The 24,860-nt window shown below is 38.4% G+C and overlaps 1 protein-coding gene across 2 annotated transcripts in view; it reads left to right on the plus strand.

Moving 5' to 3' along the window:
• The first annotated feature begins 5,232 nt into the window (after positions 1–5,232).
• Positions 5,233–24,860, plus strand: part of LOC148847277 (AP-2 complex subunit alpha-1-like) — a 50,002-nt gene continuing 30,374 nt past the window's right edge. Inside the window, exons 1-3 of one of the 2 annotated variants that reach the window (XM_088948551.1) lie at positions 5,281–5,716; positions 15,361–15,492; positions 22,023–22,105. In XM_088948551.1, coding sequence (XP_088804677.1) covers positions 22,088–22,105 — 18 coding nt within the window. In that variant the 5' untranslated portion in view covers positions 5,281–5,716; positions 15,361–15,492; positions 22,023–22,087. Of the gene's footprint in view, positions 5,717–15,360; positions 15,493–22,022; positions 22,106–24,860 lie in introns of both variants that reach the window. The other variant, XM_088948550.1, reaches the window with a different exon arrangement.

Raw genomic sequence — 24,860 nt, forward strand, 5'->3', positions numbered from 1 at the left:
AATACTATTAACCAACATTATGGTAAACGATAAAATTACCAAATTGCCCATTTAAATTCATTTTTAAGCAATGTTGATAATGAATTTGTTGAGCTGGTCTTGGAGAATGATCGATTTTGATGCAAGGTTATTTTGGTAGAACTTGAAATTTCCATCGCAATATGGTTTCATAAAATATGTGAATGGTAGTCTTGAGATTTTGAAATGTTTCAAAACGCACGTGACATCACATGTCACATGATGCACACAATTGGTAGAGTGCTAACTATTGGATTTGAGTGTTGATTTTTGAAATTTGTGGGTATTTGGTCGCACTTTAAAGTTAAGACCCTTAAGTGTCATTACCCTAAAAGTATAAGATACCTATATGTAATTTTCCTTCAAATTTATTATGTTCAAACATGTATTCATATTTGTATGAAAATAATATTTATTTTTTAGTAAAGTTAGTTTGAATGTTGTATATATTTGTCGATGAATTTGGTAAGTTGAATGAAGGCCAGTAAACGGATCAAATGAGGCTAGTTTTGAATTCGAAACCGATTGTAGATATTGATATTCGATTTTGATTTGATATCCGAAAATCCATCAATTTGAAATAGATTTTGATTATTAAATCAAATATTCGATTCGATTCAAATTCGAATTCGAATTCGACCGATTGACTTTTCGAATATATTTGAATCCGATTTTGCAACAGAAAGATTTTGCAAGTTAGGGATTAGATTAATTCGAATCTGATTAGATTAGTTCCAGTTTTACAATCAATACCCCACCTACACCCGATATTGCTTCATCTACTGGACTTGATGCATTACATTTGTAGCCTTCAACTGTTATTCATCCCCTTACAAGGCATTCTGTGTTTACTTTCATCTCTTTCCAAATTGATAAAGAAGTATCAACATGATGCATCATTCTAACCAACAAAAACAATTTCAAAGAAGCCATCATATGAATCGAGTATTAATCTAGTGAACTTCTGATAGTTACTATTACCAATAAGAATAACATGAATATGAAAACTTTAAAAAGATGATACACTTGAGCTTAGTAACCACATATGGCATTAAGTTCCAAGGTGGTGAACAAGGATAGAATAAAGAGGGACAGTGTGCTTACATAACAAGGAAAACCAGGATACATAAAAGAGAGGTTGCCAGCAATATCCGAACTCCAACCCAAAGGATAAAGTTTTTTTTTCCAATCAAAAGTGAGACACTAAGATCTTCATTTTCAGATGGAATTGTGAGGAAATTAAAGTTGTTAGACTTCACATTCTTGACTTCATAAGCCTTCAACCGTTGACACCAACAGCCATTAACCATAGTCCCCCTAAAAAAGAAGAAGAAGAAGAGATAGAGAGATGGATAGAGAAAGAGAGAAGGAGGAGGATGAGCAATAAAATAACACAAAAACATAAAAAACCCGTGAGTATATGTGTGAACCTGCAAAGAAATGAGGGAGAGCGATGGATGTAGTAGAACTTCAAAGGGTGCAGAAGGGTAGTTGTTGGCGCACATTACTTTTCTTCCTGGTATGAACTTTGGAACAATGCTCAACACTAACAAAAACTTGTGATTTGAATATTTTAGCATAGGAACCAATTTGTAATTGTAAGACTGTAATCACCTTGAGAAAAGAGGCAAGGGATGGCAGCAAGCGTGGATTCCCGGCAGTGGGCAAATGTGAGTGTGTGATGGCGTGGGTTCATAGCGGTGCGAATGCGATGGGTTCCTAGCGGTAGTTGTGGGTTGCAGCACAAAGCCAGTGATGCTAGACGGTCGAGGCTTGAGGGTTGCTTGAGCTTGAGCAGCGGCGAACGGGCGATTGGGAGAAAGAGACAACGTTGATCTTGAGCTATGGCCAGTGACTGGTGCTCGACCGCTGTCACTAACACTACCATCGGTGGTGGTGGTTGCTTGGGTGGCGAGTCACATACTAAGAGAAGAGAGGTAGAGGTAAGAGCCTAAGAGGAAAGATGAGATGAGCGACAATGGCGTCCGAACTCCGACAAAAGGTGGTGGTTGGTAGGATGATGAGGGGCTGTGACCGGTGATGGACCGATGGTGGTTGCTTTGGTGACAACCGGTGACGATGAAGGAAGTGACAAAGGATTAGGGTTTTGAGAGATAAAACTGAAAGAGTTCAAATGTAATGCTCAATTTTGAGATTTTCAAACTAATGCTATTTTTCATTTTCATTTTTTAACTTTTATAATATATATATAATTAGTTTGAATATTTATCATATCAGATCAATGTATATCCGAATTCAACTAAATATTTGATTCGAATCGATTAAAACAAATCTCATATTCGAATTCGGATTTTCAAATACCCTTAGTCCATTGTGTGGGTTCACTTGATTCATATCCGGAATTGGAATCGAATGATCTATTCTCATAATTTGTTTGGTTCAGACAAAAATTAGAATGAGAATTGAAATTAATTAAAATGATATTTCATTCCTAATGAAGGGAGAGGGAATGGGCCATTTCCTTAAATGAACAAATGTCATTCCACTAGGAGCGAGAGGAATGAGATTCTAATTCCACTCAGCCAAACAATTGGGCCCATTCCAAATCCAGACCCTATTTTGCAAACCAATCAGGCCCTAATATATTTAATAAAAGCGCCCCCTGTAAAGAAGATATACACTTTAACAGTAGATTGGCAAGGTGGTGGTTGTGACTATTGATAGTGATGGTGGCTCATTCTAGGCAATAATGGATAATAATGAATAACATTAGAGTGTTTGGTTACAAAAGCCAAACAATTGGACAATAATGAATAATAGCATACAAGTACAGAAAATGCTTCCCATGTGCGCGTTGAGACATGCTGTGAGATTGATGAAAGTAACACTATATGAGGAGAAAATTCGAATTCGTGTTACTGTTGGATACAAATAGTTATGAACTTGAGGCTCCACGATGTGTGCATTAGATCAGGAATGTATGAAGGTTTATGATCAGAGTGAAGTACGCATACAAAACAAATATGATTAACACTTAATACCACGTTAGAGTGCCCAACTGATAATGATCACTCCCTTGCTGATTGGTGGACTAGTTTAGGAGATAGAAAGGGAAAGTAATAGGCATATAGTGAGAGATAAATTTGCCTTTATTTTATGGGGTGTTTGGAGGAATCGAAACCTCAAGATGTTCAACAATGCAACGGTCCCCCCACCGATGCTTTTGAAAAAGGCACTTAACATGTTATTGGAACATTTTGAAGGGTCAAAGAACCTAGTAGTGGACTTGACTTGGAAGCCTATCATATCGAAATGTCCAAAATTTGGCTTGACGTGTCTTGCAATAGTGAAGGAAAGTGGTTGCAAGCATAGCACGCGATCATTTGGCTCAGTTTGGAATGAGTACAAATACAAATATATAAAAAATAATATAAAATATAAAGTTTATACTCTACAAATTTGTATTTAATGTATTCCTTCTAAATTGAGCCTTTGGGTCAAATTCTCGACACTAAAACTTATAAACTTGGCTTATGCACTATTAATTAAGCAAGAGCTTAGGCTGTTGGAAAGCCCATACCATGGCTTTGAATATCAGGAATCATCCAAACATCATTGAGGGCGATTCGAAATTGGTCAATTTATGTCTCAAGCACAAGATGAAGACTCATTGGAAGCTTAGGGACACGATTTCAAACTGCATGTGGATGTGAGATTTGTTCATGCAAGGGCTAGCGTTACGTGGTTTACCATCATTTAAAGAGGTAAATCAGGCAGCTGATTGACTTGCTCATGAGGATCAGTCTCTCTTCCTCATTCCCTTCTCTCCTTTGCTGACTTTTGGAGACGCACTATTCCTGGTTTTGTACGTGCTCTCCTGATTTATTCAAATAAATAAATAAATAAAGAGTGAAGTACGCATTGGAGGGAAATAGACTGAATTGATGAAGTAAAAGGGGGAGTGAAAGTTAGTGTACCAAACAACGACCGCCATGGGAGGTTATGGAAGGGTTCTAACTAGGGCCTAGGGGTGATCATTTCAGCCCGGCCCGGACTGGCCTGGCCTGCACAAGGATGACCCGGAAATTCTGAGTTTGGGCCTGAGTTTTGTGTTCAGGCTCGGCCCAGGCCCAGGCCCAGGCCCACATCAGGCTTGCAAATTTTAGGGCCCGGCTTGGGCTTCATACTTCAAGCCTGACCTGGGCCCGACCCGACCCGCATATATATATATATATTTAAACTTACATATTTTGTGTATAATATATGCATATGTATAGATGTTGTTTTACATTATATTTTATATTTTATATATAAATATTATAACATAACATGTATAATTTATATTATATGTAATATTTTATATAATATAATGTATAAAATAAGTTTATATGCATGTTATGCCATTTAATATATAGATATAGATATTTAATACTTTATATATGAGTGATATTGGTTCGGAATTAGGCCCGAAACCTCGAACCGAGTCAGGCCCGAGCCTAAACTATAACCCTTTTCATAAGTGCAAAAAGATTTTTTTGCAAGTCCGACCCATGATCACCCCTACTGCTAGCCTTTCAAATAATCACTCCCAATTCCTAAACTTGGTCTAATCATTAAAGCAAAAAGATTTTTTTTTCTTTTTTTGGTAAGAACTAAAGCACAAAGATTGAGTGTGCTTGGGAGTGCTGAAACATAGCAGCGTTGGCCTTTTGATGGGAGCACCGTGCCCACATGGAAGGAGATGTTTAATGAAAACCTAGAGAAACCAGTCGTCATTTAGGTGGTGTTTGTTTCCACTGTCAACAGTACCATGTATTGCCGTTTTCTTGAAAAATAATATACTATTGCATTGCTGTTTTTATAAAAAATGTAATAGGATCAAACACTACCCTAGTTATTTAAGGAACTGTATTTTACCGCCTCTTTAAATAACTTATCCGAAACAGATGAATCTTCCTGGACTTCTGGTAAAAGCAGTTGAACCAGCTGACTTCTCCCAAACATCCCTCAAACTTGGCGCTTTGTTTTTCCGCCTCTGAAATCATAAATTTTGGAGATTATCCAAACGTAACCCTAATTATTAAAAATTTAAAACGATTATGTAAAAAAAGGGGCATTCGCTGAATAATGAATACACATAGACAAAAACAACTGGCAGCCGGTAAATAGTTATTAAGTAGTCAAATTACCGTCGCCAGCCAGTAATTTTAAAGAAGAGAACTGAGAAAAGTACAACGGCAACAGAAAATTAATAAACAAACAAAATAGAAATTAGAAATAGACGAAGAAAAGTGGAGCGTTGGTGGAAATGATGTGTCTTGGTAAAAGTCGTCTTCTCGAGGGGCTGGCGGCTTTTCCAAATTTCCGAGTCCAGCTCTCTTCCTCTCGCCAAGGGGTTCTTCGCACCGGTGATTAGTCTTCTGACTCTTCTCTTCGGCTCTTCGCGTCGTCACCCCGACTGTACACACTTGCAGGGCATCTCGTCGGCGGTTGGTGGCCACCCACTCGCAAGATCTCGTTTTTCTGCAGTCGGATCTGACCAAGAAGTTGAGAGGATCGAAAGGAGAATCGAGGACTTGGGTTCCGTTACTGGATCTGGGAGGAGATGGCCTTGTCTGGAATGAGAGGTCTCTCCGTCTTCATTAGCGACGTGAGGAACTGCCAGAACAAAGAGCAGGAGCGACTCAGAGTTGATAAGGAACTTGGCAACATCAGGACTCGTTTCAAAAATGAAAAGGTTAGGGTTTCTGTCGCCTCTATCCGGTTCTCTCACTCTCTACGTGGTTCCATCATATCTCTGACTGTTGATCAATCACCTCTGTAAGAGGTAGTCGAAGATAAATTTAGTGCTCTGAGTCCTTGGTTTATGGGGTTTAAGCTACCGTTGATTGTATTAACTATTACGTTAGTTGAAGGCCTCGAGGCAACGGCAATGTTTTTTTTTTTTTTTTTGTTCCGTTTTGATTTTTTATAGTCTTCAATGAGATTGTCGGTCATCCAACAGAGTGATTCCGGCCTTTTGCTTTTTAAATGTCTCTGGGAGTGCACCATAAGAAGCCATTTGGGGTAAGAATTTGTTGTTAGGAGGCATTTAAACCTAATATTTACTTCGTAGTTAGTAGGCCTTTCCAATTCGTGAACAGGAAAAGTTGCAGTTTTGATGGTATTAGGTCCATTATTGGCTAATCTAACTGGCATTTGTTTTATTGATAGCATGAGGATAAAGTTTGAAAAACATGAATTTTGAGTAGAATTGGCGCGAGACATTTTTTTTTCCTGGTAACAGTACAAGTTACTATAAGTAGAAAATGGGAACGGGCTAAGTTGGTAAGTCTATGAGCTGTTGCCAAGGGCATGGGTTCGAAGTATCGTCTTTTTGAACCAACTCCTTAACACGCAAGTGAACTATTGCATCGAGAAAAAGGATTTATGTATTTATTTTTGGCCGGCCATGGGCTACTCCACTTGACAGCACCAAAAGAGCCACAGAGGACAAGTTGCCTTCAGCCTTGTGGAATGGATATCTGTTAATTGTCTCGCGTAATAATAATAAGATTTCCTCCATCATACTGCGGGATAAATTAGAAGTGGTGGACACAAAAACCTTATAACTAAATTGATGGTCATGCGAAAACCCATCTTAAGAACTTAATATTTGGTTGCATAGCTTTCTATGTAAATACAGATATTCAAATCACCAAAGCCATTATAAGTCTTGTATTTACCCTTCTTAGTTTTTTTTTTTTTTGTTTTAATTTTAAATTTTTGTCAAGCACCAGCAATAAAGAGTTTACTAAATATACTGAAATGGAGAAAAAGCACCAGAGATATCCCCCTACTTCAAGGAGTTACTCTGAAAGGGGAAAATGGTATTATCATTGTCATACATAGAAATTCATACAGAGAAGACAAAAACCTCCACTGGGCAACACCGTCCCAATACATATCACGGTCATGGGTAAGGTTTAAAATGTGGATTTTGGTGAAAATGTCAAATAATTAAAAAATAAGAAACATGCCAGCAATATTGGAAATTTTGTATTGAATTGTTGTAAAATTTTAGAACTATATAAATACTGCTACATTATTTTATCATTCAAATAATGTATAATTAATTTTATTTATATTATATTGTATATGTACGTATTATTTTATGTTTAGTTTATATTTTTAATTTGGTTTTTAATTTTTTATTTGTAAAAATGCTAGAAATTGCAATTTGAGGCCAAAAAAAAGGAAAAGAAGGATCAAAGGGTAAATTGGGATTTGGTCTCTAAAAGTAGGGATGATGGCGGATTAGGAATAGGCAATATTCGGAAGAAAAATGAGGCTTTGTTGGGGAAATGGATGTGGAGGTTGGAAGGTGAGAGGGGAAAGCTGTGGACGAGAGTTATTTCCAGTATTTATGGTCAAACAGAGGATGGCTAGGATACAAGGTCTTTGGCAAGGTCAACGGGTGGCTCCCCTTGGAAATCCATTCATGCCATTCTACCTTCATTTCTACAGCACATCAGGTATGATCTTTGTTGTGGGAATCGGGTAAAATTTTGGGAGCACATTTGGGTAGGCGATTTACCTTAGAAAGACCAATTTCTCTCCCTTTTCTCACTTTCCCGATACAAGGGCAAGTTTGTGTCTAGCTCTGGTTCCTTCTCAGTCCAATTTTGGGTTTGATTGGGACTTGGGATTTAGGAGAGGCGTAAGGGCAGAAGCGGAAAATGTAATGAAGTTGATTCAAATCCTGAATGGGGTGGTGTTGGATCCCTTTGAGAGGGATAAGAGACTATGGACTCTAACTCCATCCGGGACATTCTCTTGTGCTTCCTTCTTTTATTTCCTTTTGCATTCTACCGGCAATTTTGCACAAATTTTCCTAGTTAAGGAAATTTGGGGTGAGCTGATTCCTCCAAGGGTTGGAGCTTTCTGTTGGGAAGTCTTCTTGGAAATACGCAATACATGTGATGTACTCCAAAGGAAAAGGCCTTATTGGTGCTTATCTCCTAGTTGGTGCATTCTCTGTAAGGCTAATGGTGAAAGCTCCTAGCATTTATTAATTTCTTGCCCTCTTGCTTCTGTTATTTGGAAATGGTTTCTTTCTCTTTTTGGTTGTAGGTGGACCCCTCCCCCCTCGTCAAACATCCAAAGCTTGTTTATCTCCTTGTTCCATAGATGGCCAAAGAGAAAGGGAAGGATTATGTGGAGATGTGCGAGGGTGACTACTTGCTGGACTCTATGGGAAGAAAGGAATTCCAGATTTTTTTTTTAAAAGGAAAGAAGTAAAGAAGGTAGTATTGAGGCCATAACAGTTAGGGTGATGCATTGGATAAAATCTATAAAGCTATTTGATGATGCTTCTACGGATATGTTGTTGAACAACTGGATGGAAGTGACTAGTTCTGCATTGATTCGTTTTTCTACTGCTCTTGTGTGGACACCACCTGGCAATGGATTTATAAAGTTAAATTTTGATGGGAGTAGTGATGGGTGAAAAGAACAACAAATGCATTTGTAGATGCTTTGGCAAAGCAGGGGGTGGGAAAGGATCAATTGTATTGTGCTGTATTGCGAGATGTTGTTTTGCTCTCTTGTAGAGAGTTAAGCCTTTTTAACTCTCTCTGGATTGCTATACCTGTTTCTTATAATTCTAATGAAAATCTGTTATTGATAAAAAAAGTTACCCTAAATCGATATAAAGATCACCCAAATCAGACAATCAAGCATAATGGCCTATGGAATTTTTCACATACATTGAGTGTGCAACCCATGGCCCGATGACCGGGTTGAATGGGTCAACAATTTAACTGTTCGGGTTGGACAGGTTTTGACCAGGTTAACATTTTTTGACCAAAGTTCAGGTTTTAGGAGAACCGGACCCAGAATCATGGCTGGGTGACAGTTCGAATGGTTCAACCGTCTAGGTCAACGATGGGTTGAAAATACTGCTTTATAATGATAATTTGACATCATCATTCAAAGGACTATATCGTTTAATGATTACATAATATTCAACATGACCTCTTACTGCTACTCGAATAAAGTTTAATGTTTAAAGAATTATTATATTGCCATTATATTGTTATATGATATACAAGGGCTGGAAATAATGACGTGTGACAGTATTCTTGTTAGCTAGATTGGATATTTTAGAGGATTTTCAAGTTGTAATTGGGTGGATTGGAGAACTATTTGTTGTTATCTAAGCAGTGCAACACACAAGAGACATGAATTTGAACAATGTGATCATTGAAGGGGACTCAAAAATAGTGATTAGATGGTTGAAGAGTAGTGATAGGATAAGGTGGATTTATGAAAATGAGATGAAAATGTTTAAATGGCTGGAAAGGAATATGCATGTATACAATGGCTGGAAAGGCCAGAAAATAGTATGGCAGATGCTTTGGATAAACAAGGAGTTACTAGAGGTTGATTGTATTGGGCTTCTTTGTAATATATAAATGATTCATGGGGGGAGGAATCCTCCCAATCGGGAGACCATAATTGTATATGTAATCTCAGTTTTCTTAATAAAATTCATTGTTACTGATCAAAATAAAAAGAAAGTAGAGATTGGGTGGCACTACAGAGATTGGGATTAATTCTAGCAAGGGGCTTGTCGGTGGTGAATCAAAAGAATGTAGAGGGGTCGAGGAGGAGCTGAATGACAGAGTGCAGGAAAAAGAGGAAATGTTTTAGTTGGGAGATGAGGTAGTGGGGTCTTCTGTGCTGGAAGAGTGTGCAAAAGCCATGGGTTGTTTGGTGGGAGCATTCCCTTTTACTTATTTGGGACTTCCGTTGGTGCAAAAGCTTCTGAGCTTTCAACATGGCAGCTGGTGATAGATAGGATTGATCAAAAGCTAGCAGGGTGGAGGGGGAGGTATTTATCATTGGGAGGAAGGATCACACTTAAGAGTGTGATGTCCAATTTACCTGTGTATTACCTTTCCGTTATTAAGATTCCAGCTGTGGTGGCTGATGAGTTAGAGAGGATTCAGAGGGAGTTTCTTCAGAACTTTAATTCTGAAGTCAAGAAGTTTCATTTGGTGAAATGGGATCGGGTGTGTAGGACCAAAAAGGAGGTTATTGGAGAAGGCGTTGCTGGGTAAGTGGGTTTGGAGGTTTGGGGTGGAGAGGGAAGCTCATTGGAGAAGGGTAGTGGAGGGGAAATTCGGGCTGATTAGCTTTAGGTGGGATTCTAGGGAAGTTTCAACTTTGTATGGAGTGGGGGGGGATGTGGAAGGGGATCGTGAAGTTTCATTCTTTAATGGTCAATTTAACAGGTTGGAGGGTGGGATTGGGTAAATACATTTGGTTTTGGGAGGATGATTGGTTGGGTGTGGGGAAGCTATGTGAGATTTGTCCTAGGCTTTACAATTTGAGTGAGAAGAATATAGTAATTTCACAGCATTATGAATTATACCAGGGTTCAGTGGTTCGGAAATTGGACCCCAAAGTTTAAAAGGCCTTTGTTGGATAGAGAGGTGGGGGGATTTATTCAGCTGCTGTCCAAATTACATGAAGCAGAAATTGATGTGAATAGGCCGGATGGAAGATGGTGGAAAGAGTGCAGAAATGGTAGATAATCTTTCTACAAGGCTCTATCAGAAATCAGGTGGTTCGTCCCGGATTGAAAGGAGATTGGGGAAAACCCAGTTTCCCCAATCCATACAAAGTTGGGGGATTGGCTATGTAGAGGCATTGAGATACAATACAGCTGGGTGAAAAGGACTGCTAATTCTTTTGCAGATGGGTTGGCCAAGCAAGGGGTGAATAGGGAGGCAATTTTTTGGGTTAATTTTTAATCTTCTTTCATTGTAATTTTCTGATGGGGAGATAAGACTCTTTGTCTCCCCCCTTTTTGTACCTAAAGCTTCATATTTCTTAATAACGTTTCTGTTATTGATAAAAAAAATAAAAAACCCCAGTTCTCCCAAGGGTGGAGGCCTTTGTATAGCTGGTCTCGCTTGACAGTATTCTTGCACAAAATCATATCAAGAGTAGAGGATTCCCTTTTGCTAAAAGATGTGTTCTTTGCGAGTCAATGGAAGAAGATATTCTTGATCTTTGTGCTGGTTTATTCTAAATGGAAGCAAAAAAGCTAAAATTTTTGGAGCTGCATTCCATTTGTGGTATGTTGGCAAGTTTCGTAAGAAATGAATAGAGGGATCTTTGAAGGAAAAGCATGCAACAAAATGAAGATGTGCTAGAGGATTGGATACTTATCTTACCAAATTTCAGAGATGTTTCAAGAGATCCTCTTGAAGAAAAGTTTTGGGAAACAGCAGATAGTTTGGTTCTGATGTAAAAGCTTGAAATAGTTGTCTTTTGCTTTTTTCTGTTTTAGGGTGATTTCTCATCATCTGTTGTACTCTTGATGTAATCCTTTTTTCTGCTTAATAAGTTTTCTTTTTATTTACTACCAAAAAAATGAGGTACTGTGGTTTGAAGGAGGGGGGCTGACATAGAAGAGCATTGCGGGCCTATAAAAGAAAGAGGAGATATAGACTAGACCACTAGAAGATAATGATGATGATGACAAAGAGGAGGATGATAGAAATGGTCAAATAGAAGAAATTAAAATGGATGAAACCCACACAATAGATTGATCTATTGATGTTGAGGAAGTAGTGAACATAGAGGTTGAGGTGAGTGGAACATTGGCTTTATACTTTTTCGGTGGGGAAGAGTTTGCAAGGAGGGCTTTTCAAGAGTTGGAACAAGGTTCAAAGTATCAATATGATATGCCCTGTATTGGGCGTATCGTATCGTATCTTTTGGTCCCCGATACACCTGTTTACAGGTGTTTTCGGGGACCCATTTTTTAAAATAATATATGTCAAAATATATTTGACACTGAAACTTGAAAAAAACTAAAAAAATAACATGAGTATTGTTCCAAGTACCGATACACCTCTGCCAAAACACAGAGGTGTATCGATACTTTGAACCTTGAGTTGGAAAACAAAAACTTTGAGAATGGACAAGGAGTATTTTCTTCTGGAGAAGGCAATGACTAAGAGAACTCCTTTTATGGGGTTTGTTCAAGTTCTTCTGAGGAAAGAAAGAAGAGAGGTTGGAGAGTTATTTACAACTTTGATGGGATATCTTAAGAAGGGTCCCTGACCTTTTTCCAGCTGCAATTGGGGGAGTCATTTACAACTCTGATGGGAACATTGCTTTATTTTTGAGGCAAAATCGTAATCTGATGTATTTTGGTCTGCTGGGAACTTATTAGCCTTTTTGGGATTTCTTTGTAACTGTAACTGGAAAAGCACTTGGGGATGACATCCCTGTCATCACATTGTACTGCTACAGTTTTCTTTAATTCTAATAAAATAATTTCTTCTGCTGATAAAAAAAATTGCTTTGGTTTTTAGTGGCCTCATTTCTGCTTAAGATGCCTCAGAGGCAGAGGTTAATGCTTTGTTGGTGGGCCTATGTTCAGCTAAATCATACCAGGTTGACTCTTTGTTAGTTGAGGGTGACTCTAGAATCACTGTTGGATGAGCAAATAAGAGAAGTGCAGGTCCTGAGAGGCTTGCTCATTTCTTGCAAGAAATTTTTGACATCTTAGATCTGATCCATTGCAGCTTTAGATGGATTCCCAGAAATTTAAATGTTTTGGCAGATGCTTTAGCAAAGAATGGGGTGGGAAGGGATACATTATATAGTGCAAAATCTTAGTCCTACTCTTGAGTGGGCTTTTGGTTTTTATTTTATTTTATTTTTTGTTTGGAAGCCCAGTTTGTACATTTTCTCATGTAGATCCTCCCCTATGTATATATATTGATCAGAAGCTCAAGAAAATTTTATTAAGATTAAGGAACAAAAAGGTACAACAAGAAGTTGTTAGGCCAAAGATCCTTTACAGCAAAAAATCCCCCACACATTTAACATCGAGCCCAAAACAAATGCTGTCTGTGAGTTCCTTGCTTAGCCAAACCATTTGTCATTTGCAGACCTCCTAACCATCTTACTTGGATTTGCATATATCCTCCCCTATATTTTTGAATGACAGTTAACCTTTTATAAAAAAAAAAGGAAAAGCGAGATAAATCTAAGGATAAAATCCAGGGGGAGGTTGAGACTGAGAACTGGCCTGTGCTAGTTCTTCCTTTATTTAGTGCAGATACATTCCATCGGAGGCGCCTTTCTTCATTTGGACTGCTTACCTGAATAAGATTCCTACAAGAGATAACTTGGTTTGTAGGGGTTTGTTGATTGACTCTAAGATGTGTCTTGTGCAACAGTGCCAATGAGTCTGTTGACCACCTGTTACTGCACTGTGACTTCACTCACAAAATCTGGGTAAGGATTCTCCGAATTTTTGCAGTCAGAAGTAGCTACCCAGAATCAATGGCTGCTTTCATCAACAGCTGGAGAGTTCAAGGCCTAAGCAAGAAAGAGAAAATTCTTTGGCATCTGATTCCAGGTGCTGTGTTATGGTCGATATGGCAAGAAAAAAACTCAAGGATATTTCAAAACAAAAGCTGTCAAGAAGATGAAGTGTGGCAGAGGATCGTGGGGAAGCTGTTTTCTTGGTCTTCGACTCAGTTTAAAGTTGACAGTTCTTATTATAGTTCTCTTTTGGACTTTGAAAATCTGTTTGTATCTCCCAATGGGATAGTGGTTTGAGTGTTGTTTTGTATCTCAATTGTACCGCCTCTGGTTGTACCTTCATTTTAATGAATTGATACTTCTTCTCGAAAAAAAAAAAGATGCCCAATGCAGTCAGACACTTTAAATGTGAAAAAAATCAAGACCCATCGAGGTTTCAAAAGTTTTTGCTCTATTGAAGGGGGCTTATTTGGGATGGGTCCTCTAAAGAAGGTGAAGAAGACTGAGAAGGTTGACAAGAGAAGAATAGTGATGGAATCTAATCAAACCAAGGAATACGCACATTTAATGGATAAAGTTTTGAGTGACTTGTAGGTAGAGTCCATGCTTTGTATTTAGAGACTCTTGTCTGCATGTGACGTCATAGGCTATTATTATCCTTGCTAACAATCCTGTGGTTGAGTTGGTCTTGTAGCTTCCTGTATAATGAGGAGGTGCAGGTTCAAACCTTGTGGATGGGCAGGCTCTCTGTATTATTGCCAGTGGGTTCTGTGTGCACCCTTTCTAGTCCCACTAACCTTGTAACTAAGTCTAGTTTATAGCATCTCACTTCTCTAGGGGCCAAATCAGCATTGGAACACAAAAAAGGCTATATTTCCTTATTTTTCTCTTGTTGTTTTTCCCATTGAAAATGTCTTGGAAAGATGTTTCTGTTCTATTTTTCTCTGATTTGATTTACCATCTTGGGGGGATCTTGGAATACTAAGTCATAGGGCAAATCTATATACCTGATGTTACCAATGGCATGATCATGTGCTTCTCTCCTTTTTTAGGAGTTTGATTAATTAAATTTCAGTTGATAATCAATTTATCAGCTTGAACTGGCCCTTAGTCGTGTCATCACTAAAATAAAGTATATGTAGGATCTCATTACATGGGCTATCTATAGCAAAATAGGCTAAGATTGTATACATGTGTGGGAACCTATATTACCCAGATGTAGCTAATACATGATTGGATGTGGAATTTGCACTAAAAATTGAAGTATCCGACGTGATAGGTTACTGTTGTAGGCTTGTACAGATATCTGGGTATCATAGGTGGGAGCTAGAATCATTTTTTTAGCTGGTTAAATTTTCATCTATGTTCAAGCTCTGATTGTGATGGATATGGCACTAAACAGAATGGAATGGTGAAACAGTATTCATGTAGCTGAATCCATATAGTTGGGACAAGGCTTAGATGATGATGATGAATTGAATTCTGATTGGTATTTGGTCTATGAAATGTGTCGCTTGTCATACATCTAGCAAATGATTAGTTGGTGTAATTTTCAGGTGCCATATTTTAATTGGTTAAACATTTGTCTATAATTCTGAGTGCCCTTTAGTTTATAACATATGCGGTATGCCTCTTGTGATAGACTTTGTAAATAATTTGTCAGTATCATTTTTGTGTTTCTAAATGAGGTGGTTACATTCAATTGTATCCTAAAACTTGAAATTTTGAATAATTTCCATGTAAATAGAACCTGCCATTCGTTCCTTGTTTGTATAAGAGTGGCAGAGTTTGCTTGAACTTCATCTGGAAAATCTAGATTTCATTATTTGCTTTTTTCTCCAGGTTTACTTTTGTTAAATGTTTACTCCTGGCCCTGGGGGATAAAAGAAAATTAACAACTCCAACTTTTAATGGACATACAACTTTGAAATTCCTACTATCTGGCTTCCAACATATTCATATTCTCCATTCTACAAATCTATGTGAGACTTCATTTGGATTATGACGGGATTCCTAATGATTTGTGGCTTTGTATTCTTTTTACAGGGTTTATCACCGTATGAGAAGAAGAAATATGTTTGGAAGATGCTTTACATATACATGCTTGGATATGATGTAGACTTTGGTCACATGGAAGCTGTCTCTTTAATATCTGCACCAAAGTATCCTGAAAAGCAGGTATAAATTTGATCCCTCATTCATTGCATTTTAGCCATAATAATAGTCTTCATTTCAATTTGTTCACATGATCATTTTGTTACTTAAAGATAATGAAAAAGTATTGATTAAGGAAATAAAAATAATAAGAGTAGTTTGAGTTTTTGTTGTGAGTTTACCTAATTGTTTTTTGCTCTGAATGATAGTGCTGCATTTTAGGGGGTCCAAAAATATGATTTGGAAGGTGGAAACAAGGTTCAAAGTATCGATATACCTGATATGCCTGAACCTGCTTATTGGGTATTTCAACTGACCATAATTTTGTTTTGTTTTTTTTTTTTGCAAGTTTTCCCCTTAAAATTGATCAGGGGGTCGGTCTTAGGCCTGCATAATAATAATTCTGTATTTTACTGGTTGATGAACCATTCTAGAGCTCTGAGGGAGAGCACTTGGCCTCTGGGTAGAGAAAGTTTCATGTTTGATCAATGTCGAGAAAGTAAGAAAGATAGGATTTGATTGATTAAGAGATTTGAATAAATTTAGGAAGGATTAGATTTTGTATAGAAGATGGGCCGAATGGCCCATAGACTGTCATTTCATGTTATGTTATGTTTTTCTCTGTTGTGGGCCTTATTCTGGGCCCATACTCTGTAATGTTTTGTTTTTTGTATTTTCCTGCCCACTCAAGGGCCTCTCTGTAATTTGTCAAAGATTAACTTATTAATAAGATGTTTAGAGTGTTAGAGAGAGGTAATGTTCGAACCTCTTATTCTCTAACACTCAATGCCGCCATCTCTCTCTTCTCTTCCTCTCTTGTTTGTTTATTTTCTGGTTTGCATCTAATCTCAAACAGTTCCATACAGCAAGTGGGTTGTTTCTCAACTTGGTATCAAGGCGGGCCATTGCTTGACGTGTCTTTCATGTAGTTCTAGTTCAACCAACTACATGAGGAGGCTCTAGGGCTGAAAGTTTACAGTCATCCGCCTGGTTCTTGGAGGTCATTGGAGGGTGCCCAAGTTTCTATACACTTGGAGAAGGGTTCGGCGACAAGGAAGAATCAGAGAGCAAGTTGTTTGGCCTGATTTGAAATTAGAGAAAAAGAATTTCAAAGTTATCTCAGAGAACACGTGTTTGGCCTGGTTTCTAGTTCAAATCAGAGACTCTCTTGCTGTAAGCCTTTTCTCAGTTCTTTGCTGGGTTATTTTTTGTTGTTTGGGAGGACTGTTAAAGCATTCAAAGCCCACCTCCATTTGGCCCACTGTTACTAGACTGAGTCTACTCAAAATTTTTGGGTTGTTTTGGAAGTGTTATTCGGCTGATTATTGGACTGCCAAGCTACTGAAACTGATCTAAAACTAAGTGGTACTAGTCTCATCTTCATCCTAGCCTCTTCTTGGACCTATACTGAACACTTTGAAGTGGTTTCTTCTAGTTAACAGTAGGCTGTTAACTACTGCACACTGAGTGTTCGACAAAAGGTCTCTTAAGGACTATGGCCTTTTTTTTTTCTTTGGGACAACGACTGTTGGGAACCTGAAATACCTTGTGATTGGAGGTTTGTTGGGTGTCATTTGAAAGCTGAAACAGTAAAGAAAGAACTACCACCGAACTGGACTGTCACAGTTATCAAGATTGAACTGATTATGTGAGCTAGTTGTTGTTGCCTATTCAGCTTAAACTAAACTCATGAAGACCCTAGTACCTTGGGAAACTTATTGAAAATCCTAATTGGAGCCTTTACATGATGGATTTCTCAAGCCTTGAAAACAAGAATGTTGCTGAATATGGATAGATTTTGGGAACCCCAATCGATTCTATGCTGGCTGTAACTACAGTTAAGCTTGATGGGACCAACTACTTGGCTTGGTCACAATCAGTGAAAATCCATATTTGTGGCAAAGGAAAATGAGGTTTTATTTCTGGGAGCAAGAAAACTCATCCAGAGGATGATCCATCTTATGAGAGATGGGTGCAAGAAAACTACACAGTGATTGGGTGGTTTGTGAACTCAATGCAGCCACAGATTAGTCAGCATTATCTGTGGATGAACTCGACTAAGGAAATCTGGGATAGTGTTGCAGAAACTTACTCACAGAAGTTGAATGTTGCCAGAGCTTACAAACTGAGAAGTGATGTGAAGAATCTAAGACAGGGGGAGAAGTCACTTGCAGCATACTTCTCAGCCCTAAAATCTATATGGCAAGAGATTGATTTGATAGAGGCTGTGACATGGGATACCCCTAAGGATGCTGAAACATATAGGAAATTGGATGAAAGGAATAGGGTCTTTGAGTTCTTGACAGGGCTGAATTCTGAATATGACATTATAAAGCAAAACATCTTGTCTAAGGAAGATGTTTCATTGTCTCAAGCATATGCTTTGGTCAGCAGTGAAGAAAGTAGGAGGCAAGTGCAAGTTCAAGGAGTCAGTACCAATGATCATTTTGCAAATATGGGAATTAAACCCAAAGGGGTTACAGGAGCTCCCAGTGGCACATGAAAGAAGGAGGTGGTGTGTGAATATTGCAAGAAGCCGAAACACACCAAGGACAAGTGCTGGAAATTGCATCCCAGTCTTGTCCCTATCCGATTCTAGAAGAAGAATGACAGTAGAAAGACAGGAAGTGCACATGCTGCCACAAGTACAAATACAGAGGTTGAGTCTGCCAGTGCACAATTGACAGCCATGAAAGCTGAATATGAGAAATTTGGAAAGATGATCAACCAGCTTGAAGGTGTAACTTCATCATCCAATCCTTTTGGAAGTCCAACCACCACCGCATTTGCTCACTCAGGTATAAGGGCTTCTGCTAACTATGCATCCACCCCAAGACCCCTTGGATCATTGACTCAGGTGCTTCTGATCACATGACCAACCTTTCCACTTTGTTTGTGTCATATGATTTGCTTCCTGGTCGTGACAAAATCATCTTAACTGATGGTTCTCTTGCCCCTATTTCTGGCAAGGGAACTGTCAAGCCTACATGCTCTTTACTCTTATCTTCCACTCTTCATGTACCTAAGTTAAATACCAACTTGTTATCTGTAAGTAGTTTGGCCAAGTCATTGAATTGTTGTGTAACCTTTTTCCCTTCTCACTGTATGTTTCAAGACCTGAAGTCTCGAAAGGTGATTGGGAGTGGCCATGAAGCGAATGGAATATACTTGCTCGACACCCCTGGCCAATGCTTTGATCATCCCAAGAATGTTGCTTTTGGTTCTACACTTTTAGAGTCAGTCTGTCAAATTATGTTGAGTCATTGTCGGTTGGGTCAGTTGCCTTTTTCTGCTTTAAGTCATTTGCTTCCCAAACTGTTTAAGGGAGTCAGTGTGTCCAGTCTCAATTGTGAGTCATGTTAGTTGTCAAAGCATTGTAGAAATAATTACCCTGTGAACAATAAAAGATCTTCTTTTCCTTTTCATATTGTACACTTTGATGTGTGGGGGCTTTACCACTTATCCCCTATGGGGGGTTACAGATACTTTATCCTATTTATTGATGATTTTTCTAGATTCACTTGGATATACTTAATGAAATCCCAAGACTTGTGAGGCAATTTCATGAGTTTGTTTTAACTCAATTTGATACCAGAATTAAGGTTTTCAGATATGACAATGCAAAAGAGTATTTTGAGAAGAGTTTATCTTTGTATCTCTCTGACATGGGGGTTATTCACCAAAGCTCCTGTGTTAGAACCCCTGAACAAAATGGAGTTGCTGAGAGGAAAAATAGACATATTGTTGAAGTTGCAAGGAGCTTTTTATTTGCCTCACATGTTCCCACAAGATTTTGGGGTGATGCTGTAATTACTGCTACCTATCTCATAAATAATATGCCATCCAGGGTTTTAGGGTTTAAATCCCCCTTCAGTCTTCTTCATCCAGATAAGGATCTCTTACCAATTCCTCTTCGTGTATTTGGTTGTACCTGTTATGTTCACATTCCAAGTGTGCAGAGACACAAGTTTGAACCAAAAGCCCACAAATGCATCTTCCTCGGTTACTCCCCCACACAAAAGGGTTATTGTTGTTTTAATCCAAAGACTGGCACCCAACATGTCTCTATGGATGTTACCTTTGATGAACTTTCTCCTTTTTATGGTTCCTCTCGGGAAGGACATTGTCAACAGGGGGAGAGTCTGTCACAAGTTTTTGCTCTTCCCCTTCCTGTCCCAGTTGAGTTTCTTGACAAATCTGTATCCTCACCAAATGAATCAAAGGAGGATCAACCACTTCATTCCTCTTGTCCTAGTGCTCCTATTTTTTTACCTCCTCGTCCTACCCATAATTCCAAAGTGTATCAAAGGCAGAGATTCAGGAATGAGCAAGTGGTTTCTCTTACAACAGATGAGGATCATACACTCACAATCACAGATGAGATAACAGGTACTGTTTCAGCTCCTTTGGAATCATCCTTCCCAGATTTTGATGTCCCCATTGTTGTTAGGAAAGGAAAGCGAAAGTGTACTGCACATTGCATTTCCAAACACTTTTTTTATGACCTACTTTCCCCCTCATATTGTGCTTACCTCTCTTCAATTGCTTATAACCCCATTCCTAGGTCTGTATCAGAAGCTCTTGGGAGGTGGTGGATTTGTTTGAAGGGAATGATCCAGTTGGATGCAAGTGGGTTTTTACCATTAAATACAGGGCATATGGGACTGTTGAGACGTACAAGGCCAGACTTGTTGCAAAAGGCTACACATAGACATATGGGATTTACTATCTGGAGACTTTTGCCCCTGGTGCTAAGATGACATTTGTGAGGGTACTTTTATCTCTGGCAACTCACTTTGATTGGCCTCTCTATTAGTTAGATGTAAAGAATGCATTTCTGAATGGTGATTTACATGAGGAGGTCTACATGTGTCTTCCTCCAGGAATGTATGGGAAAGATATGCAAGGAAAGGTATGTAAACTGAAGAAATCTCTTTATGGCCTCAAACAATCTCCTAAAGCCTGGTTTGAGAGATTTAGAGCTGCACTTGTTAAATTCGGCTATGTTCAGACATAGTCAGATCATACTCTTTTTGTGAAGAAAAGTGGGTCTCTAGCAGTGTATCTCATTGTGTATGTTGATGACATTATAGTGACTGGGTGATGATGCCTCAGGCATTCTGGCCCTTAAGTCTTTTTTTCGTACAGAATTTGAGATTAAGGATCTGGGGGAGTTGAGATATTTCCTTGGCATAGAAGTTGCCAGATCCAGGGAAATGATTCTTATTTCCCAGAGGAAATATGTCATTGATTTGTTGTCTGAAACTGGAAAATTGGGTGCAAGACCAGCTGCAACTCCTATTGATATGAGTCACAAATTTTCAATTTCGGATGGAACTTTGTTGGAAGACAAAGGGGTCTTTCAGATACTTTTGGGGAGCTTTTGTACTTGTGCATGATTAGGCCAGATATTGCGTATGCTGTCAGTTGCATTAGTCAGTTCATGCATGCTCCTAAAGATACCCATATGGCTGCAGCAAAACGGATTTTGTGCTATCTGAAAGTCTCTACAGGAAAAGTAATTTTATTTGCCAAACATGGTCATCTGAAACTTGATGCCTATACTGATGCTGATTGGGCTGGAAATATTGATGATAGAAGATCTACTTCAGGGTATTGCAGTTTAGTGGCTGGTAATGTTGTCTCTTGGAGGAGTAAGAAACAAACAGTTGTTGCTCGATCCTCTGCAGAAGCAGAATATAGAGCCATGGCACATGGAGTCTCGGAATTGTTGTGGCTAAGGTCCTTAATGGAAGAACTTGGGGTAGATCATGACAAACCCATGATGTTGTACTGTGATAATCCGGCTGCCATCAACATTGCTCACAACCCGGTACAACATGATAGAACCAAACATATTGAGGTTGATAGACACTTTATTCGTGAAAGAGTCTCCTCCGGTGAAGTGTGTCTTCCATTCATTACTTTTGAAGGACAATTGACAGATTTCGTCACCAAGGGCATTTCCAAGGCAATGTTTCAACATGACACTGGCAAGCTGGGCATGATTAACATCTATGCTCAGTTTGAGGGAGAGTGTAGAGAAGATTGGCCGAATGGCTCATAGACTGTCATTTCATGTTATGTTATGTTTCAAGTAAGCAATTCGGATCCAGGGCAGCAAACATCCTCAGAGTCTCTTCTTTTTACAAAGGAACAAATAGAGCATTTGTATAAAATGTTTCAATCTCAATCGTTAGGAAATTCTAACCCATTTTGTTCTCTAGCTCAGTCAGGTAATTTTTTCACAGCAACCATTGTTTGTACCAAATCTAATGGCTCCTGGATATTAGATTCAGGTGCCACTGATCATATGACGACACTTCACAATTCTTTTCTTCATATACATCCTGTGCAGGGAATCAAAAGGTTAAAATTGCAGATGGTCCTTTACTACTTTTGTTGGGAAAGGAACAATGTCTATTTCTCCTTCTCTAAACCTTAAAGATGTTCTGCATGTTCCTAACCTATCATACAATCTCTTGTCTGTCAGTAAACTAACCTTTGATCATAATTGTCGAGTTAATTTTTGGTATTCTCGTTGTGAATTTCAGGATTTAACCTCGGGGGAGATGATTGGGGGTGCTAAACAGGATGGTGGCCTCTACCTCTTTAATAAATGATCAACCTTTGGAAGGCAAGACCGGCAGACTTGTTTCAGTTCTATCTCTGTTTCTAGTGATAGTGAAATTTTGTTATGGCATTATCGATTAGGACATCTTAGCTTTCAATATTTAAAGCATCTATTTCCCAAGTTATTCATGAATAAAAGTCATTCAGTTTTTCAGTGTGAGTTTTGTGAATCAGCAAAACATCATCGTGTTGTTTCTCCCTCTCAACCATATAAAAAATCAAAACCATTTACCATGATTCACTGTGATGTTTGGGGTCCTTCTAGAGTGACAACTCTTTCTGGAAAACGTTGGTTCATTACTTTTGTTGATGATCATACTAGGGTCACGTGGGTTTTCTTTTAAAAGAGAAATCTGATGCTGAAACTGTGTTTAAAAATTTCTACAACATGGTTCAAACACAATTTCAAACTCAGATTAAAAATTTTCGAAGCGATAATGGAAATGAATTTTTTAACAATGTGTTAGGGATTTTTTTTGCTGAGAAAGGAATTATACACCAAAGTTCGTGTAATAATACACCTCAACAAAATGGGGTGGCTAAAAGGAAAAACAAACATCTCTTTGAAGTTGTTAGAGTTCTAAGTTTTAAAACTAAGGTTCCTAAGTATCTTTGGGGAGAAGCTGTTTTAACATCCACTTATTTGATTAACTGACTGACTTCACGAATTTTGGATTTTAAAACACCCATACAGGTTTTCACTAACTGTTTTCCAAACTCTCGGCTAGTGACAAACATTCCCTTAAAAATTTTTGGAAGTGTGGCCTTTGTTCATAACCATGATCCCAAACGTTCAAAACTTGATCCAAAATCACATAAATGTATTTTTGTAGCCTATCCCACTAATCAGAGAGGCTACAAATGCTTTGATCCAGTTTTGAAAAAGATGTTTGTGTCTATGGATGTCACCTTCTTTGAAGGAACCTCGTACTACAACAACTCCCATCTTCAGGGGGAGAACAACACTAGTAAAAATGGTTTTTTAGATAGTTCTGATTTAATGTTTGAATTTGTCCATAATGATGTTCCTCACAACCGGTCACTGAAAGAAAGTGAAGCAGAAAATACAAAATTAGTGGAAACAGATGAATTAAATATTGAAAATGTTGAGTCTACCAATGAACAACCTTTGGTAATGCCATCTCAAAATGAAAAAGCTGAAACAACAGAGATGCGTGCGAAACAGTATAAAGGCCTTGTATATTCAAGGGAATATCTGGCACAGAAAAGGAGAGGCACTATTCCGCAGTATCAACAAAAATCTGATCAGAGGTTGGATCATGAAATTCATGATAATTCTTCAAAGATTCTTGAAAATATTCCTCCAAGTAATTCTGATTCTTCTAGTCAGCTTGATCTTTCGATTGCTCTTAGGAAAGGTGTTAGGTCTTGTACACAACATCCTCTGTCAAATTTTGTATCTTACAAAAATATTTCACTTTCATATTGTGCCTTTATTTCACAAGTGTCTAGTGTATCCATTCCTAACAGTATCTAGGAGGCTCTAAATGTTCCTGAGTGGAAAGAAGCTATTTTTGAGGAGATTAGAGCTTTGGAAAAGAGTGCTACTTGGGAGAAGGTGGATCTGCCGATTGGAAAGACAGTTGTTGGTTGTAAATGGGTGTTTACTCTGAAGTACAACTCAGATGGATCCTTGGAGAGATACAATTCGAGTACTCTTATCTGTTGCAGTTAATCTTGACTGGCCACTGAATTAGTTGGATGTGAAGAATGCTTTTTTGAATGGAGACCTGGAGGAAGTATACATGGAGCCTCCACTTGGTTTCACTGAGAAGTTTGGAACTAAGGTATGCAAGCTAAAAAAGTCTCTATATGGACTTAAACTGTCTCCCAGAGCCTGATTTGAAAGATTCACAAGGTTCGTTAAAAGTCAAGGATATAGTCAAGGACAATCTGATCATACTCTTTTCACAAAGAGATCCACCAAAGACAAGGTTTCGGTTCTGATTGTCTACGTTGATGACATAATCTTGATTGGAGATGATATTGAAGAGATGAGCAGATTGAAGCAGAGCTTAGCCAAGGAATTCGAGATTAAAGCCTTAGGCCAGCTAAGGTACTTTCTTGAAATGGAAGTGGCAAGATCAAAGAAGGGCATTGTGGTTTTGCGACAAAAGTATATTCTAGATCTCTTGAAAGAAACTGGAATGAGTGGTTGCAAACCTTCAGACACTCCGATAGAAGTTAATGCTAAGCTTGGAGAAGTTAAAGATGGGGTTCCAGTAGATATGAATAGATACCAAAGGCTGGTTGGAAGATTGATTTACTTGTCACATACACGTCCTGATATTGCCTTCGCTGTGAGCATGGTGAGTCAATTTATGCACTCCCCATACGAAGAACATCTTGAAGCTGTGTATCGAATACTTAAGTATCTAAAAGGCACACTAGGAAAATGACTCTTCTTCAAGAAAAATGAGAAGAGAGGGGTTGAGGTGTATACAGATGCGGATTGGGCAGGTTCGATTACTGATAGAAGGTTAACTTCGAGGTACTACACATTTCTTTGGGGCAATTTAGTTACTTGGAGAAGCAAGAAGCAAAGTGTAGTTACTAGAAGTAGTGCTGAGGCTGAATTCAGATCAATGGCCCAAGGAGTATGTGAGGTTCTTTGGCTAAAGAGGGTTCAAATGGATCTTAAGAGACCTGTGAGTTTTCCTATGAAATTGTATTGTGATAACAAGGCAGCTATCAACATTGCTCATAATCCAGTTCTACATGACAGGACTAAACTTGTT

Source organism: Nelumbo lutea, chromosome 6 (genome assembly GCF_056320005.1).
Source record: "Nelumbo lutea isolate HS-2025 chromosome 6, American lotus-T2T, whole genome shotgun sequence".
NCBI lineage: Eukaryota > Viridiplantae > Streptophyta > Magnoliopsida > Proteales > Nelumbonaceae > Nelumbo > Nelumbo lutea.